We start from the raw sequence: 19,405 nt of genomic DNA, 5'->3' as shown, positions 1-19,405 counted from the left end.
TATAACCATTAGTATCGTGCGTGTATAACCATTAGTATCGTGTGTGTATAACCATTAGTATCGTGTGTGTATACCCATTAGTATCGTGTGTGTATAACCATTAGCATCGTGTGTGTATAACCATTAGTATCGTGTGTGTGTATAACCATTAGTATCGTGTGTGTATAACCATTAGTATCGTGCGTGTATAACCATTAGTATCGTGTGTGTATAACCATTAGTATCGTGTGTGTATACCCATTAGTATCGTGTGTGTGTATACCCATTAGTATCGTGTGTGTATAACCATTAGTATCGTGTGTGTATAACCATTAGCATCGTGTGTGTATAACCATTAGTATCGTGTGTATAACCATTAGTATCGTGTGTGTATAACCATTAGTATCGTGTGTGTATAACCATTAGTATCGTGCGTGTATACCCATTAGTATCGTGTGTGTATAACCATTAGTATCGTGTGTGTATAACCATTAGTATCGTGTGTGTATAACCATTAGTATCGTGTGTGGATAACCATTTGTATCGTGTGTGTATAACCATTAGTATCGTGCGTCAGAAACGTCTATGTGACACCAAGTTAAGTGTACATGTACCGCATCCAGAAAAGTCGGTATCACCACTAGAAGAGTGCGTGTATCACCATTAGATGTGAGTGTATCACCATGAGATGCGTTCATGTATAACCTTTAAATAGGTGCGTGTATCGCCGTGTAAAATATGCCTGTATCACCGTTAGAAATGAGAGTGTATCCCCTTTCAATGCTTGCATCACCATGAGAAGTGAGTGTGCGTATATCATCATTATATGTGTGCGTGTGGTCAGCGTAAGTGTTCGTGTATCGCCTGTAAATGGGTGGGTATGTCTTGATTTTAAATGTGCGTGTGGCAGTGTGTCTTGTGGCCTAGTTACTTTGACCGACAATTAAATTTAACAAAGTCACGAGACCCTAGCAGTTCATTGTCCTAAATGGCCTAGAATGTTAACTGTATTACAGCTAGGCGATTGCGTCAATAGGAGCACAATGAATACAACATATCAAACCTAATAAGACCAGTGATAATGTAAGCCAAGAAAAACTGGACCAACGAATGCTTCAGACAGCCTATTGAATACGTGGGAAACATCCTAAAAAAATATCTGGCGAATACAAACACAGAGCTGCTTCTTGTTTCTTATGAAATACAGAAAAACCCCATAGAACTAGAACTTTGTAAAATAAAGGAACTCAGTGAATCACAGAGGAGATAGTGTACGACACGAGACAGTGTTTCTTTCAGGCATCTCCTCGGAGGCCCCTCTTCTCTCCCCCCCCCCTCACTCCCCGAAATAGAAAGTATATAGACGTTATATACTTTTACTAGTGTTCCCTCCTCCCCAAAAATTTATACCGCCCCCCCCTCACCCCGGAGAAAAAAGTCTGAAAGAAACATTGAAGACAGAGCTACGTCAAAACGAGTTAGCGCCCTCTATGGGCTGTAGAGCCTTGGGATGTAAGATGGTGGCGAAGTTAGTTAACCAAGTAGATAGAGTCAGATATAGTCAGGCTACTTAATATAGCCGCCTAAACAATCCGGCTAAGGTGTGAATGTCTTTCTTGAAGCGCAAGAGGCCTCTCACGTGTAAAACTAACACAATCAGAAAACTTTTTAGGTGAACTGCACTGTATAAATATAATACAAATACCCGCTCAGATGTTACTTGCAGCAATCTCTCGGGAGGGAGGGAGAGGGGGGGGGGGCTAAATAGAGTGAAAAAAAAACAAATCTAAATACATAATATATACTTTAACCATTCTTATAATCCCCCCCCCCCCCTCCGGGGAGAAAAAGTCTAACAGAAAAATTCCCAGCCACAGCTGTTTCTTGAACCAAAGATTGGTTAGGTTGTACTGTAAACCATCAATGGGAGACACATCTTGAACCAAAGATTGGTTAGGTTGTACTGTAAACCATCAATGGGAGACACATCTTGAACCAAAGACTGGTTAGGTTGTACTGTAAACCATCAATGGGAGACAGATACAACATCCTAGTGAATGGGGTGAATACTTACATCCCACGGAATGGGGTGAATATTTACATACCATGGAATGGGCTGAATACTTACATTCCATGGAATGGGATGTGGTTACATCCCATGGAATGGGGTGAATACTTACATTCCATGGAATGGGGTGAATGCTTACATTCCATGGAATGGGGTGAATGCTTACATTCCATGGAATGGAGTGAATACTTACATCCCATGGAATGGGGTGAATGCTTACATTCCATGGAATGGGGTGAATGCTTACATTCCATGGAATGGAGTGAATACTTACATCCCATGGAATGGGGTGAATGCTTACATTCCATGGAATGGGGTGAATGTTTACATCCTATGGGATGGGGTGAATACTTACATCCCGTGGAATGGGGTGAATGGTTACATCCCATGGAATGGGGTGAATACTTACATCCTAATGAATGGGGTGAATGCTTACATCCTATGAAATGGGGGAATGGGGTGAATACTTACATCCCATGGAATGGGGTGAATGCTTACATCCTATGGAATGGGGGAATGGGGTGAATGCTTACATCCTATGGGATGGGGGAATGGGGTGAATGCTTACATCCTATGGAATGGGGGAATGGGGTGAATACTTACATCCCATGGAATGGGGTGAATGTTTACATCCTATGGAATGGGGTGAATACTTACATCCCATGGAATGGGGTGAATGCTTACATCTTATGGAATGGGGTGAATGCTTACATTCCATGGAATGGGGTGAATGCTTACATTCCATGGTGTATACATCATTTATTACATCCCACCTGAGGTGATAAATAGTAACGTCGAATGGGTGGTTGTGAATGAACACTTACGTCCAATGATGAGGAAAATGAAACCATAAAGAATTATCTCCAAAGCCTCTTCTTCGTCTACTTCACGGTTCGCTAACACAACTTGTTTTTGATGTGTTGTATTTCCTGGTGATATATATATATATATATATATATAACCTATATATGTATATATGTTTATTATTATTATAATTACAAATAAATACAAATTTTAGTCTATGTAGGCCTACCAATGGACACAAGCGAGAAAAGTCTCAAAGGTATTTGAGAGGTGCATAAATTAATTTAAAAATCTTGCACGGCGTAGTTACAATTAATATGGTTATAAAATCCTGTCTGTCTGTTTTTTTCGGACTTTACTAAAGATTGGACGTATTTGATGTTTTTAATATTTTCGGTAACTAAATAAAAATTTAAAAACAAGCAAAAACAATTTGGTTTTCACGTGTAATGGCGACATAAACAATGGCATCCTGCTATTGGATAGGCCGACATACATTTTATTGTACACATTGTAAGCTAAAAATAGAAAACTAGGTCATGGGGTTTTAAATTTGCATTGTTATTTAAAAACTTGATCTGCAAAGTTTTGTAAACAAATAGTTATCGATCACTAAGTTACTGTACAGCCAATCAATATTTGTCTTACGAAAGTGAAACATCCGGTTATAACTTAGGCTTGATGAAAATAAATAGAAATGTAGCCTTAAACTCAACAATTTATTTTCAAGTTCACTGGATTTGCAACTTTTATAGCATTTATTCTAAAAATATAAAATTTCTAAATTAATTTTAGGCTTAAGTTTTTATTTTTTATTTTTTTTACGGTCTAAATCTAAAAAGCACGTTTTTATTCCATGTCAACAACACTATGGAAGGAATCTCGTCAACTCGCTTGTCTCCATTTAGATCTAGATCTAGTGCTGTGTACACTTCTATAGATTCTTGTAGTCTATAAAATTTATCGTTATGTAATTTTTGTAATTTCTCTATTAAGATATTAACTTTATTTCTGTGGTATACTGTGAACAGCAAACATAATATTTTAAAAGCAATTTATACTAATGATTTAAAATTTACCATCCATTTTAATTTTCTAATGTCAGTTGATCTTTATTGTAATGGTTTCGTTCTCGACATTGTTTACACACCATGTGTAAAACGTCATAATTGGTGCGCACAAACTGTATACATTGTTTGCACGTCGTGATACCTTAAGGAAACAAATATAACACAACATATTTGACCTCAGCGAGCTGCATTATCAGAGCTTACAAAACTATAATAGCTGGGGTAGCTTACATACAAGTGTCCCATGTGGTTCTAATCGATTGGTTTTAATCGCATTTGTGCAGGCTAGAACAATGTTAAGCTTGGGATTGAAGCTACTTAGGTTCAGGTGTAAGCCTACGCTTATAGAAGTTAGAAGAGATTTGAGGTTTGGGTGCGTTTGCGATCGTCGATACTCAACACAAATATGCGGGTATGGCTAATCGATGAGAATCACAATGCACAAAAGCGAAGCCCCCCCCCCCCCCCCAAGAGATGCCTGTAAGAAACTCTGGATTGGTGGGTTTGGACTTTTGTGATGATGTGTGACGAGGTGAGCGTGTTGAGAAAGATGATGTAACTTTAAAAAAAATACATTCAGATCTATGTTGTATTTCAAAAGAAGTGTTTGTTAATTGTAATAAAAGTAGATCAGTATAGCTGATGTTGTCTCAGCTCAGATAATAGTTTAGAAAGAAATCGCTTTAAAAAAATCAGTGGGGGGACTTCATTTATGAACGCCCCCCCCCCCCCCCCACATACCTAAACCTTTTCATGTAGACTTGTTGTGAGCTGTTGGCTCTACCAAACCAAATGCGTAGGCCTGAGTTTCAAGAAAAAAAAAATAAACAGATAATCAATACATGAGTCTCCAGAAACATTTTTAAAAAATGTTTCAGACATGTTTATCCTTTACGGGATGAGATTAGGCTGACTCAGTGGCGTAGCGAGGTCGGGTGTCACCCGGTACGGCACTTAATGGTGTCACCCCCAGTAGCGACCTTTCCCGGGGACAAACTTTCAATTTTCGATTAGCACCCCCCCCCCCTTCAAACTTTCGATTTCCCCCCCCCCCCTCAAAATTTCGATTTGCACCCCCCCCCCCCCCTCAAAATTTCGATTTGCACCCCCCCCCCCTCAAACTTTCGATTTGCACCCCACCTCAAACTTACGATTTGCACCCCCCCTCAAATTTTTCTCTATATATTTTGCTATTTTTTGCCTTGGTGTCACCCCCCCCCCCCCTTCCCGGCTACGCCTCTGGACTGACTACTCTACATGCGTCTTGTTAAGCACACTTTAGCGACATTTCGTTGTAAACAAATGTTATTTCATTATTTGGTAAAAGTCTGTCTGTACGATTACAAGACAAAGACCGTAAAGTATCAATACAGACTCATAGGGATCCCATACCGACTTCACATAATAAATGAAGAGGTCCGTGAAAGTATCACTGATGTGATTGGTACATTTGAGAACTTACTGAACAGAGGCGTAGCGACCCTTCCCGGCGCCCGGGGACAAACTTTCAATTTGGCGCCCCCCTCGGGAGCAAATTTTCAATTTGCATCCCCCCTCAAACTTTCAATCTGCACCCCCCCCCTCCCCTCAAACACCAAAAATGCAGCTAAAATGACATTTCAATTTGTTTTTACAACCCATTTTGGCGCCCCCTAAGTTCGGCGCCCGGGGACAGATGCCCCCCCCCCCTGCCCCCCATCGTTACGCCTCTGACTGAACATAGTCAAAACAAGAAAACTGAGATTGTATGGGATTATCAGAAACATTATTTGCCAGGAGGGAGTAGACGGGAATTTCAAATTAATTAAAAATAAATAAATACATAAAAACAAACAAAACAACAACATAAGAACAATCGAACACGCGACAATTACTTAACAAACAAAGCTTCTGTGTTTCTATTCGCTACTTTTGACCGGCTTGAAGATGAAGCTACACTTCTCACATATTTTGGCTGCATACGATGAGATGTAAACGTTTTTAAAAATCGAATAGGCTACTTCAGACCCGAAATGAGCTTATTTCTGTGTGGTTTGTTGTCTCATGATGGATATACTTTGTAATGAAATAGAAAAAATTGCTAAATTAAGAAATTGTTTAACTTAAAATTCAGTGAGACAATCTACCAATCTAAGGGGTGATACCAGGGCAAACAATTGCAAAAAGTGCAGAAAAGATGCCTTTTGCCAGTTCCATTTATGATTAATTAAAGTAAAATAGCATTTTAAGTACAAATCGACAATTATTACAAGAGGGTGGTGGTGACACCATGACGTAAACGTGCTAACTATAGAGAAAACAATGCTACATCCAACTGTATTATTAACAGACCATAGATAAACATCGTCACTATTACGTCTGCAGTGACTAAAGCTTATACACATACATGTAAGCGTAGGTCGCATATATTTAAATTATAGGCCGACACATTCATACAGCCAATATATACATATACATATATATATATATATATATATATATATATATATATATATATATATATATATATATATATATATATATATATATATATATACATACATATATATATATATATATATATATATATATATATATATATATATATATATATATATATATATATATATATATATATATATATATACTTTGTTTCTTGGGGGGAGGGGGGCACCACGAAGTGCCGCACCGGGTGACACCCGACCTAGCGACGCTACTGGTTTTCTCTATAGTTTACATGTTTACGCCATGGTGTCACCACCCCCTTCCTCCCCTTGTCGGGATCGTAATTATGTACTTAAAATACTTTTCAATTCTAATTAACCTTTCATTGAATTAGCATAAAACATATTTATTCTATAAATGTTGCATTTTTTTCTTGGTGTCACCCCCCCCCCCCCAAGGTGTCACCCGGTGCGTTCCGCACCCCCGCCCCCCCCCCCCCCCCTCGCGACGCCTCTGTATATAGGGGGCGAAATTATTTGCTAGAGGGTGGCCTTTTTTCTAGTCCCGCCATTGATAATAACCATAGCCTACACGCTGGCTACTTATAAAGGCCCTACTTGTAGGCCTATATCCCAGTGGCGTAGCGAGGTCGGGTGTGACCCGGTGCGGCACTTAATGGTGTCATCCCCCCCCCCCCCAGGGACGTAGCGACTCTTCCCGGGACAAACTATCAATTTTTTATTTGCAACCCCCACCCCCTCGAACTTTCGATTTTGCACCCCCCCCCCTCTCAAATTACTATTTTTTGCCTTGGTGTCACCCCCCCCCCAAGTGGTGTCACCCGGTGCGGTCCGCACCCCCCGCCCCCCCCCCCCCCTCGCTACGCCTCTGCTATATCCTAAAGCAGGGGTCTCCAAACTACGGCCCGCGGGCCAGATGCGGCCCGCGAAGCCCCCTTATCCGGCCCGCGGAGATCTTTTTGTACAAGGAAACATCGTCTGTTAGTGATGGCTGAGGAACTTTGCCCAGAAAAATCAAAGACATGCATTGAAGAAACTGGCCCCCGAACTGAAATTTGATAGTTAATGCGGCCCTCGGGCTGAAAAGTTTGGAGACCCCTGTCCTAAAGTACTGTCTACACAAGTACGCATCCACATAATCTTGGGCCAACAAGGAGATCTCTAAGTTTTAAAATAGCTGGTGCACAAGTCTATGTGTGTTTTTTGTTTTAATTATGAGGCATCGTCGGGTCGTTTGAAAAGACCAATTGTTATTTGAAGAAACCGCCGACACATCTTCATACTAGAACACGGAGCTTATAGCCTAATAACGGATCGTGCACTTACACAAAGAGAGGGGGGGGGGCGAATTCTCGTACGTTTTGTTTGTTAAATTGTGTTAGATCTATTTATATAAGGTTAGATTGTATAGAGTTGGCCTAGAGTTATAAATAGGCCAAGAGCCCAAGTGCCTAGTGTTAGTTTTTAAATTCTATTTGCGTCAAATGGCTGCTGTCTTACTGGTTGGATTATAAGTTAACACAGTTAGCTTACACACTCTTTGTGTCAAACATATCGGCCTATACGGCCTTTCTTGTCAGTGTTTCTTGCAGACTTTTTTTCTCCGGGGGTGCACTTAAAAAAAAATAAAGTGGGGGGGGGGGGGGGGGGGGGGCGGAAGAGATTTTCTACAGGGTGAAGAGATGCCTGGAAGAAACTCTGTTTTTTTGTGTGTCAGAGATCATCCATTGGACGTCACGCTTTTTAAAACGATTTTTACCTTCCCGTCCCCACAAAAACTCTAAAATATTTACTGAGTTTGGTCAACGCTAAGTAGCCAATATCCATTTCTAATGCAATTTACCACAAAAAGGTATATTGAAAACTTGAAATAACGGCTAAACATCAATTAACATTACTTTTTAAAATGCAAAAGTATGTCGTCATACTCACTTACTCCTCGTAACACATTGTCAAAAATTGCGAACTTCTCTCCCCTAGATTAGTAGTGTAACGTCCTTTATGGGCTACCTATTATGAACTATTTATTTTAACGTTTTTAATTTTAAAAAAAATACAAGCAGTTGTTTTTAAATAACAATTAGATCTACATTGTAAACATCAATAAGAATAGGTATAAAATTTTACTCTGACTAAAAAGTTGCATAAAAAGTATTCATTTTTGCGTGTTTCCTCACTTTCCACTCAGTGTTTCTACCAGACTTTTTTCTCCAGGGGTGGGGGGCATTTGATGTTTTCGGGGGGGGGGGGCGGACACTGGTAAAAGTATGTTTTCTATATAAACTCCATTTCGTTGGGGGGGGGGGGGGTAAAAGAGATGCCTGGAAGAAACTCGGTTTCCTCTCCACATCAGCAATCGACCAACAATAAGAGGTTTTACCGTAAAAATAGAAGTTAGACAACTCCAATACACTTTCGGCTTATAATCTCTTTGAACATGGCTGCCTGCGGGAACGTGCTTGTCAAATTTTTTCTCTCTGCCTGATGATAGATTATAACTTCCCGAAGTTATTTCAAAATTAGGTAGGCCATTCTCTTTTTCTTCGATATATCCATTATTCCATATTCTTAGTATTTATTTAGATTCTAGATCTACATTCATTACTCTAGAGACGACTTTTTGTTAGACCCTGGCCTAGATCGAGATCTATCTCAACATTCTCAACTAGATCTAGATCTAGATTTCTAGATCTATCTGATTCTAGAATCTAGAAGTCTAGATTTAGATTCTAGATCTAGATATCAAGATCCATAAGATCTGCTTGATATTTTCATTGTCATCTGTAAACGGCTGCTTTCACCTGGGGGGGGGGGGAGGTGGAAGGCAGGTGGGTTGGGGTAGTGTCAAATTCACAAATTAATTCAAATTATAAATTAATATTGTTGATAAGTAGAATCTAGAGATCTAGTACTATTAAGTAGAAAATAAAACAACAAGATAGGACGTATGCTACTTGCTACGTCGCGGGTCAGCTCGTGATACTATAAATTTATAAATTTACTTAATACTTAGTAGATCTAGATCTAGATTCTAGATCTAGTTCTAGATCTAAAATCTAAATGAACTCACAATGACCCTAACTAGTAACTATAGTAACTAAGCCCTAAGCCAGGCTTGAGGCTAAGCTATGACTTTTAGTTATGATGACTATGCTCAGACTCAGCTGCTGAAAATTAAAGTGTATGTGAACTCACGGTGAACCTTTGACCTATGTAGAGATTTTTTCTATTTAATTGGAACTGTACTGTAATGCTTATTTATGATATTTTTTACCTTTTCTAATTAAAACACATTTTTAAAAAAAATAAGTAGATCTAGATCTATATCTAGATCTAGACTATCCTCTAATGATTCTATTCCGAGTGTTTTCCTAACATTTTTGTGTGTTTTGGTTGTGTTTATAAAAAATACGCTGAACTGGAGGTGAACGTGAAGCGGGGAATAAAATACGCTAAAATTGAGTTTTACATTAGGTAGGCCTACGTAAAATCTGCCGAGGCTAGTAATGTGAAAAAAGTGTGACTCATCAAATTTTTGTAATTATTTCACATTTTTAGAAAGATTTATGTTATAAAAGTTACAGAAATGTTTCAACCCTTTATTCATATATATATAATATATGTTTTTAAACAATTGTCTTAAAACTTTTAAGTAATAAATAAAGATTAGCGATGTTTTCATCAGATGCAACCTCATTTACTTTAGAAGCCATCTTGTTTAAGTTTTTTGGTAACATTTTAGCTAGAGATTCTGGGGGAAACCACTCTAATTTACAGATGGCCGCTGTTTATGGTGATTAACATGCAGGAGAGGTACACTAGTTAGTATTAAAAAGACTAATACATTCAGTAACAGATAGGGAGAATCATCAACTGTAAAGAATAAATATTAATATAGTGTAATTGTTTTTACAACAGATGTATCAATTTATTTTTGTGCCTCTTTAGTATTTAAATAAGTATTAAAAAGAAGAAAATAAAACAAGTATAAAAAACTTTATAATCACCAGCATTTAATTTCATAACCAGCACAGGTATTAACAGTTTAAGTAATGGTGGTGGTATTTGGTAGAATTGAAATGATATTCTAGAGTGACAAATACTTGTATTAACTTTATTTTTGTTTTCCTTTTTTAAATTTCATTTAAAAGGTTGTCATAATAAAGACCATTAGTAATGTTACATAGGTCTGCTTTCCCCAGTGAATGTAGACATTCACCAAGCCTAGTGTTTTTATGTAATCTGGTGTTGTGTTACCATGTTACTATCAGTACTTGGTATGGTAGATTAAGACTGAAAAAACCCACAGGAAATTGAACTAGGCAAATGTTTACTTTCAATTTATTGATTTTTTTCAAAATAATTCTGACCTGGTTATATTGATAACTCTCAATTCCATTTCAATTGTTATATGTTAAATAGTAGTCCAATTCAGCTTATTTTACTTTTAAGAAAAATGTTTTTTTAAATCTACATTTTTAACAGCAACTTACTTCCTGTATAATGGTAGTTAATCTTTATCCTATTGATCCTTGCATCTTGATCTCTTTAGAAAGAGCAGCAGATGCACACATTTCTTTGTCACTTAGTCCAGTTTTTAAAATAGCTTCAAAGTACAATTTATTTTCAGTTTGTATAATATATTTTAGCTTAAGGTAATATATATATATATATATATATATATATATATATATATATATATATATATATATATATATATATATATATATATATATATATATATATAAAGTGTTGGTATTCTGTGGGTGTTAATTCATTTGTAAATTTAATCTTTCTCATCTGTAGCTAGTGATTGATTTTTATATTGTAACATTTGTAGGATTAGATGTATCAAGTTGTTGCTCTAAAACAAATGCTTTTTTTACATACTTAGTTTGAATTAAATAACAAAATAGAGTTGATATTTAAATATTTTATACCATATTAAAATATCCCTAGACTTTACTAATACACTCACACAAAATTAAGTCAGTGCAGTAACTTAGTTCATAATACACCACTTTGCTCCACCATTGGAAAATATTTATAAAAACAGAATTTATTGATCTATTTTTTGTGTGTATTTAACCATCATTATATTTGCAAGAGTATATTTTAAATAAATAACAGTTATAAATATGTTTATACTGAAACTGAACCAACTTAAAAGTGACATTAATAGCAGCTGTATTAAAATAGGTCTCGTTTTTAAACAGCATTCATTACTACACTTCATGTATCAAAGTAAAATATATAGAAATCTACCCATGCATATAATTGTTTATAAAAGTTATTGCTTACTTTATCAATGGTAGTATCTTGTTACTGCTAAAATAACTTGTTTTGAAAAAAAGTAATTAAAAATTTATGATCCATATATAAGATAGTTGGTATGAATCACTGTAAATTTTTATTTATCCACAGAAAAAGATACAAGTACAGCAATTACACTCACTATCGGTAAAACAGGTTTTACAGTAAAAGCTACTCAAGTTAATTTTTAAAGATCATTAGATATCTCGCAGACAGCCATGTCCAGTGTTAGGATTGTGTGTGGTCTACATAGATTGGTTTTGCGCAGTGCACCACTTTTACAGACTGCTAGTGTAAGTAAGATATTAAATGCAGGCATTTCTGTATACATTAAATTGTAATTTTCTCTATTGAAATTGTATGATTTGACCACCCTTATCTGTTTTAAACAGCATGTACAGAATGATCACTGTCAAAGTTTTTCTACCACTGGAGCTTGTATGTCACCCACACAAAAACCCCTTGACCCTGGTGTTTTTTACCAAGCTGTAAAAGACAGTGGAGTTAATTTCTTTTGTGGTGTTCCAGATTCATTGCTAAAAGGTCAGTTTTAGGATGTTTTACCTAATATTTTCTTTCATACTATAATGCAGAAGGTTTTATGAATTACTCCACACATAATTCATGGTTTTCTCTTTTAGGGTAGAATAATATGTCTATGATGAAAGGTTTAAATGAATTAAGATTTTTAAAATAGTATTTAATATATATTGTTGTATTATTTTTAAGTTTTTTAGCGCAATTTCCATTCTGGAGAATTGCGTTTATTAACCCGTCATTTCTGGATGTATGTATGAATGAATGAATGAATGGATGGATGTGTGTCCGCAGCTTTAAGTCGTATCTCCTCCTCAACGAAGCAATATCGATGACTAGTTCCAAAAGCAATTATGTTAAGCAAGTTACGAGGATGAACATAGGCTATAAAAAGTCCGGGTTTCTTTCATGGTTTTCCCGGAAAAGCCAAAAAACCTCAAAAAAAAGCAGTTTTTTGCCCATATCTCTGCAACCAGACCACTTAGCGACTTGAAACATGTACCAATCGATTTCTGCCATAATTTAGAACAATATTGCCGAAGAAAGTTTTCAAAAATATCCTTTCGTTCGGTCACAAAAATTTTTTTGAATTAATTAAAATTTGGACCGAATTAGTAGGCATTTTTTCCAACCACACCACACGCGTCATCACGTTCAATAGCTGCACCATCACGTTCTATGGCTTCGTCATCACGTTCAGTAGCTAGGCGCGCAATGGTTTTTAGTCATGTAACTCTATTGTAAATAAAACATGTAAAATACTGAAATTTATTTTTAATAAAAAACGTTTTAATAACTAACCAATGGTTTTACTAACCCTGCTCTTGATTTACGCTACGACAGAGCTATTTTTAGATAACATAAGGAAATTGCGCTAAAATTGTCACTAGACTTTTTAATTAACTTGTTTGCTATGTAATGTAAACCAGACTTTTTTCTGATTAGTATTAAGTTATATTTGAGAAAGTTCATTTTCCTTTTGAGAAATAATTTTAAAATGCTGATGTCTACCATGATCAGATAGATGTTAAAGTGTAAGCTTAATTTTAGCCTAAAATATACACTTTGTGTGCAATACTCCCTGAAGCAAATGATGCCTTCATTGACTTTTAATAAACTTAAGAAGAGAAAGTTAATTAAAAATATTGATTTTATTTTTTGTCCTTGTTTTCACTTAACTCACGTATCAAATAGTTACTGCAAGAAATGAATCCATTTTATTTTTCTGAAATCAAACCATATGTTAAAGTTTCTAATTTGATTTTTTTCATAGTTTAATAAATTTAAGTATAAAAAAAAATGTGAAAGAGTATGTGGGTACATCTGAAATTGTAACTGTTTGTTTATTTCCTGTATTATTGATCGTCTTCCACAGATTTTTGTGCTTATGTAACGACTACATCATCAGATAAGGATCACGTGATCACTGCCAATGAAGGTGCAGCTGTAGCTTTGGCAAGTGGCTACCATCTTGCTACTGGGCGTACTGCCATGGTGTATTTACAGGTCTCACATGGTTTTACAAATCTCTGTTTCTTAAAAATCAGAAATATTCTCAACATATTGCATTGTAAGAATTATACCATTATCTTGCTAACGTCCCCCCACTAGCTACCTGCATTCTTTCCTCAACCCCTGCTCTGTGCTAAGTTATTGCAGCCTGACTTGACTGACAAGTGTACTACTGCTGTACATATAATGCAATCTGATTTATCAAAACATGTAAATGCATGCTATTGGCAAACAGTAAACATTGCATTTTAAGTTTTGTGTCAAACTTTGAAAGCCTTATTTCGTCATAAATTACTGTGAAGTCTTTTGATTCTGAGTTGATTTAACTTAGTTGATAATGTCCATCTTGAGTGGTAGGATTGTCATTCCACTGCGCCTGTCTTAGCCATCATGTATACCAGTTTTCACCTTGATGTTCATAAATTAAAACTTGATAACGATGGTGTAACCTTGACACCCTATCATTGAGATTTGAAATTTTTCTTTTTCATTCAGCTTGATCCATCTTAGTTGGTAGGATTGGTTTAATTGGCCTAGGTTTTCATTCACTCCGCAATACTAAAACTAAAATTGATCCTAATGTTAGAGATTTTGTGCCCTTAGAAAATTAAAAAAACTAGTCTTTTTCTCATCACATTCTTCTGATATTTTTCCTCAACTAATTGCTTTCTTAACACTTCAGATATTTTGTTTGAGATAATTTATTTTTTCATTGCTAATTGTAATTAATTTTAATAAAATGTTGTTAGAACTCAGGTCTAGGGAACATGGTCAACCCTCTCATGTCTTTAGCCAATCCAGCTGTATACAGTATTCCCATTTTACTTCTCGTTGGTTGGCGTGGAGAACCAGGGGTCAAGGATGAACCACAACATGTAGCCCAGGGTCAGATAACCAAACCAATGTTAGGTAAGTTCAAAGTTTTTTAACCTTTCAACCACTGCTAAATTGGCTGGCACAAAAACCAGGGGTCAAAGATGAATCACAACATAACCCAGGGTCATAAACCAAAACCATCATTAAGTTTAAAGTTGGGTTTTTTAAAATTTAACTTTTCAATCATATGCACAAGTTTTACTTGAAACCACTACACAGTACAAGAAGTTAAAAGTACCTGTTAAATGTAGTTGACTCAAATACTTTGAATGGATCTTAAAACAGCTGATAACTGGTGTTAAGAGATTTTGTTACCAGCTTAGACTACTGCTATGGTATTATCTGGCTTTCATTTGCTTTAGCACAGCTGTCACAGTAAGGGCTAATCTTTTTGCCTCTTACTTTGAATGTACACAGAAAGTTGGATAAGATCTTTAGAAGAGTATTACAGAATTAAAATTCCAATGGAAAAGTTGAAAAGCTTTCTCAGTTTTTAACCTTTTGTGTTGAATTCTTTACATCTAAAGTTTTATAGTTGGCCAATGCAGCCAGATAAGCTTAAAAATGTGTCTACTGTATTGATTTTTAACAAGAATCCACCAAGTGAACAAAAGAATTCAAGATTTGTACTGAAAGGGAAATTTTTATGTATTACAAAGTTAAGAAAAAAGAAACAGTATCTCAGATTTATTGAACCTGATATCTGAAACACCTTTTTGCAGCTAATCCATGGATTAGCTGTTAACTTGTGTTACCTGGAGATTATCAGGGTTATAAGACTTTGGAAAGTTCAGAATAAAAAAGACTTATATCAGTCAGTTTTTGTTTTTTTATTGTTTTATACTTTTTAATTTTCCCATTGACAGTCTTCTCAAAATTAGTATTTTAAAGCCTTTAAAATTAATTTTCATTAATGTTAATTTCTATAAAATCCCAAAAGTGTGTGTTGTAGTTCTCCTATTTGCTAACAAAGCTGAGCTGGCAAACCAGCAGTGTTCCCAGAGGGATAGTCTTAGAGTTATCACCAAGACAGTATCAGTACTATAAGCATTCTGTTTTAAGTCAACATCAACCAAAAATGAATCAGTTTATTTTTTTATAAGAGATTTTAAAATGTTTGGATTTACTTCTCAATCTCTTAGGTAGAAAAAAAACTGACAATGATGAGTTTAAATACCACTTAGTAGAATCCCTTCCATGGATAGTCAGTATTTTAATAAATTTTATAGGTTCACTTTCATCTGAACTTCTATATTCAAACATTCCTAGAGAATATGAATTGACTTCAAAAGCTTGAAATTATTGTAGTGTTAATTTAAAGATATATCTGAATCCCCAGATTGCATGAATATCCCATGCGAAATTCTCCCAAAGGATGAAGCCAGTATGAGAGCAGTAAGTTTCTGAAACATTTTGTTATAGTTTTTTTTTCTTGATGCAAACCTTGTATACTGTGTTTTTGTTTAATATCCATTTGTTACAGTATTATCAGGTACGATTGGGCCCATTTAAATTTTATTTACTTAGCTCAGTTTGTAAGTTTGAGGTAAATTTAATAATATGTAGACAACCTGTGTGTTTATACTGATGTTGTTTTTTTATGCTAAAAGGTATTAAAGAAAGCTGAAGAGTATTTTGAAGATAAGAAGTCTCCTTTTGCTCTCTTGGTCAAGAGTAAAACATTTTCTCCTTATAAGTTGAAAGCACAAGATCGAGATAATCAGTAAGATATTTTATTTCTTCTCCCTCAGTATCTTATTTAGTTAGTTAATCTTTCCTTGTTCTCACCCACTTTGTTACCAGACATTTTTGACATTATTTTCTGCATGGCATAGATAAAAATAATTCACAGGTAAAATTAAACTTTTCATTGTTTTAAGCCGTGGAAAAGCATTTCAAATTATCTGGTTTTTTACATTTTCTAAATGTTTGTAAATAACTAGGTTTCCTTTGACAAGAGAAGAGGCATTGTTCAAAGTAGTTGAGTGCTTACAAGAAAATGATGCTGTTGTTGGGACCACAGGGATGTTATCAAGAGAGTTGTTTGAGTATAGGTAAGATGTTTGTGTAGTGTTTGATACTCAAGGGGCAAGAGCTGGTGGAATTTAGTTAAAAATAAATGTTACACGCAAGAAAGAGAATTTACCGTTTCTGTTTTGTTGAATCTTTGTTAATATTTAAAGTAAGTGATAATTTAAAGTTGCTAATATTTCAATATTTGCATATCTGCTGTGTTTTAGGGTGACCATGAAGATGGGTCATGCAAGAGATTTTTTGACTGTAGGGTCTATGGGTCATGCTTCAGCCATCGCCCTTGGTATTGCCCTTCAAAAACCTCAACGGCAGGTAAAATACAATATTTTATCATCTTTAGCCGTTATAATAAGTAAACATTTTTTGTATAAACCCATATGTATTTAATGTTGCTCTGACAAAATTAACCGGTTTATTTAAATTAGGTGTTTTGTTTGGATGGTGATGGTGCTCTTCTCATGCATATGGGATCATTAGCCACTGTAGGCCAGCAGGGCCCAGCTAACCTGAAGCATATTGTATTCAATAATGGGGCCCATGATTCAGTTGGTGGTCAACCTACTGAAGCTGGTAATCATGAAGATTTTGATCTCTGTGCCATTGCTAAAGGGTGTGGGTATAAGGAGGTAAGTGTCCATGGATCTAAATCTTTGAATTAAATATTTAATGGCAGGTAGAAATACTCTTTGATTATCAAGAGATATCTGTTTAAACTAATAAATATTTGGTTCCTATGCTCGTGCAGGCTCTTGTAGCAATAACAGAAAAGGAAATTGAGGAAAAAGTAAGATATCTTCATAAGGCTCGTGGTCCCATTTTACTTGAGCTGAAAGTAAAACTTGGATCTAGATCTGACCTTGGCCGACCAACAAGGACCACCATTGAAAACAAGGATGACTTCATGGGATTTTTACGAGACTAAATTTCTTAGTAGTAACAATTAATCGCAAGACAGTAAAGTGTGCTTGTTTAAATGTCATGTTCACATGATGTTTCACCCATTTTTATTTCTCTGGTGTACACGTGGGAATTTTTATCATTTTCTTTTAATGGTTACATTCGTTATCTTTACATGATCTGATGTGTTTGGAAAATTTGCAATCATAATTATTCGATCTTTTTAGGTTCATTGTATTCATAAAACATTTATAATCATTTCATTTATACGATTGTTGTGGATTTAATTAGAAAGCTGTTGATTATTAAGTTTTACATTTACAATTTTAAGTATCAGATACTTTGGCTGTGTGAGTTTTAAAAAAATGTATTTATTTCTTAAAACATCAGTCTTTAAGGTAATATTTATTTATCTGTGTTGTCTAGTCATGGGCTACAACAGTACTTAGAGTAGTTGAACAATATTTTATTGATACCATCTTTCATATTCTTACTACTTTTACAGCATAATATTTCATTAATTGAATGAATCAACTTTTTACTTAGTATTTTACCCATTTTACCATTTAATTGAAAGTGATTCACATTAAAATTGCATATGGTGCTTCAAGAGAGCATTTGAATTTTTGTATCAAATTGATACTGCATTTCTTCAGAGAAAGTTTGTGATGCTTTAAGTTTTATTTTACATTCATTTACTAGTTTGTCTAGAATTTGTTTGATGCTAGATTTGTATTATACAAGTTTGATTGTAAAATGGAAATCCATGTCAAAGAATGTTTTCTGGTGTGTATTAACATGAATGTTAATTTATTGGTTACACTAGATGTGTATTTGAATTTAACCAAATCAATCTAGGCTTTGAGAAAAATTGTCAATTATTCTCATTTATAAAGTCATGTTCTGCTACTAAGCAATAGTATTGTTCTTTTTTTACTCATCTATCCTTAAATTAGTTTACATATTTGTTTCTATAATTGAGCCATGACAATTTTATTAAGTGTTTAGATACATAATTCTACTCATTGAAGTAATTGAATACCTGAGAATTTTTTAAGTAAAGCAACAAGAAAAAAAAATTAAGAACATTCAAATACTTGGTGATAAATACTAAATAAATAGAATCTATTATCAGATTATAGCCTAGTTGTGCCAAAAAAAATGTAAATCAAGAACAATAATTTTTAAAAGTCAAGTGCCTTTAGTAATTATTAGGATTTTAGTAAACTGTGATTCTATGCAATGTACATACGATTGCTTAAGTATTATTTTGTCAGATTGTCTTTTTGTGTTGAAACTAAAAACTAGGAAGTTTCTATTATAATTTTAACTGTCAACTGGTACATGATTAATTTGGTGGTATATATTTTTAATCAACTAAAATTATATCAAAATGTTTTTGTTTACTTTTAAACATACTTTAAAACACCAGCATTGAATTGTCAATCTGTTTTATTATAAAAAAGTGAGGCATGTTTTTTAAGGAATATATACAATGAAGAGCATTTTATGAACACTAGCCACAGAAAGTGTACAATTACAATCATTAATCAAGTTACATTCCAGTTTTTAACTTTTTTTTTTTACCCTTAGTTTTTAGAACTTTTACTTGTATTTTAAAAAATAATTTGATCTTAATTTACTGAATCAGTGTAGTGCATTAATTTATACTGTTTTGCTCATACTGTATTGCTGATTGTCATACAATGAAATAATTATGGTTAATTATACACTAAGATTTAAGAGAACAATATTTCATTTAATGCTTTAAAATACAATGTATTGAGGTTTAATGTATTGGTTTATTAACCTTTTAAAATTATGTACTTAACATTAAAATCAGTCACTGAACAATACTGAATTGAAGTATC

At 34.7% G+C, this 19,405-nt stretch overlaps 2 protein-coding genes across 3 annotated transcripts in view; one reads left to right on the top strand and one right to left on the bottom strand.

The window, feature by feature from the left end:
* Positions 1–3,999, bottom strand: part of LOC131955446 (sodium/hydrogen exchanger 10) — a 43,796-nt gene extending 39,797 nt beyond the window's left edge. For both annotated transcript variants that reach the window (XM_059319572.1, XM_059319573.1), the window contains exons 1-2: positions 3,931–3,999; positions 2,872–2,976 (exon numbers count right to left, since the gene is read on the bottom strand). In XM_059319572.1, the coding sequence (XP_059175555.1) occupies positions 2,872–2,976; positions 3,931–3,937 (112 nt within the window). In that variant the 5' untranslated portion in view covers positions 3,938–3,999. The remainder of the gene's footprint in view (positions 1–2,871; positions 2,977–3,930) is intronic.
* Positions 4,000–8,782: 4,783 nt separating this feature from the next.
* On the top strand, positions 8,783–19,386 carry LOC131955427 (phosphonopyruvate decarboxylase-like). Its single transcript, XM_059319537.1, has 11 exons — positions 8,783–8,888; positions 11,790–11,971; positions 12,071–12,221; positions 13,591–13,721; positions 14,477–14,636; positions 15,943–15,998; positions 16,214–16,326; positions 16,547–16,657; positions 16,844–16,949; positions 17,063–17,263; positions 17,383–19,386. Exons 2-11 carry the CDS (start codon positions 11,897–11,899, stop codon positions 17,557–17,559), a joined length of 1,281 nt encoding a protein of 426 aa, XP_059175520.1. The 5' UTR covers positions 8,783–8,888; positions 11,790–11,896; the 3' UTR covers positions 17,560–19,386.
* Positions 19,387–19,405: the final 19 nt, after the last annotated feature.

This window comes from Physella acuta, unplaced genomic scaffold (genome assembly GCF_028476545.2).
Source record: "Physella acuta isolate Inbredline_101_S28 unplaced genomic scaffold, ASM2847654v3 ptg001066l, whole genome shotgun sequence".
Lineage (NCBI taxonomy): Eukaryota > Metazoa > Mollusca > Gastropoda > Physidae > Physella > Physella acuta.
The sequence above is the reverse complement of the archived record's forward strand: the minus strand, read 5'-3'. Positions and strand labels throughout refer to the sequence as shown.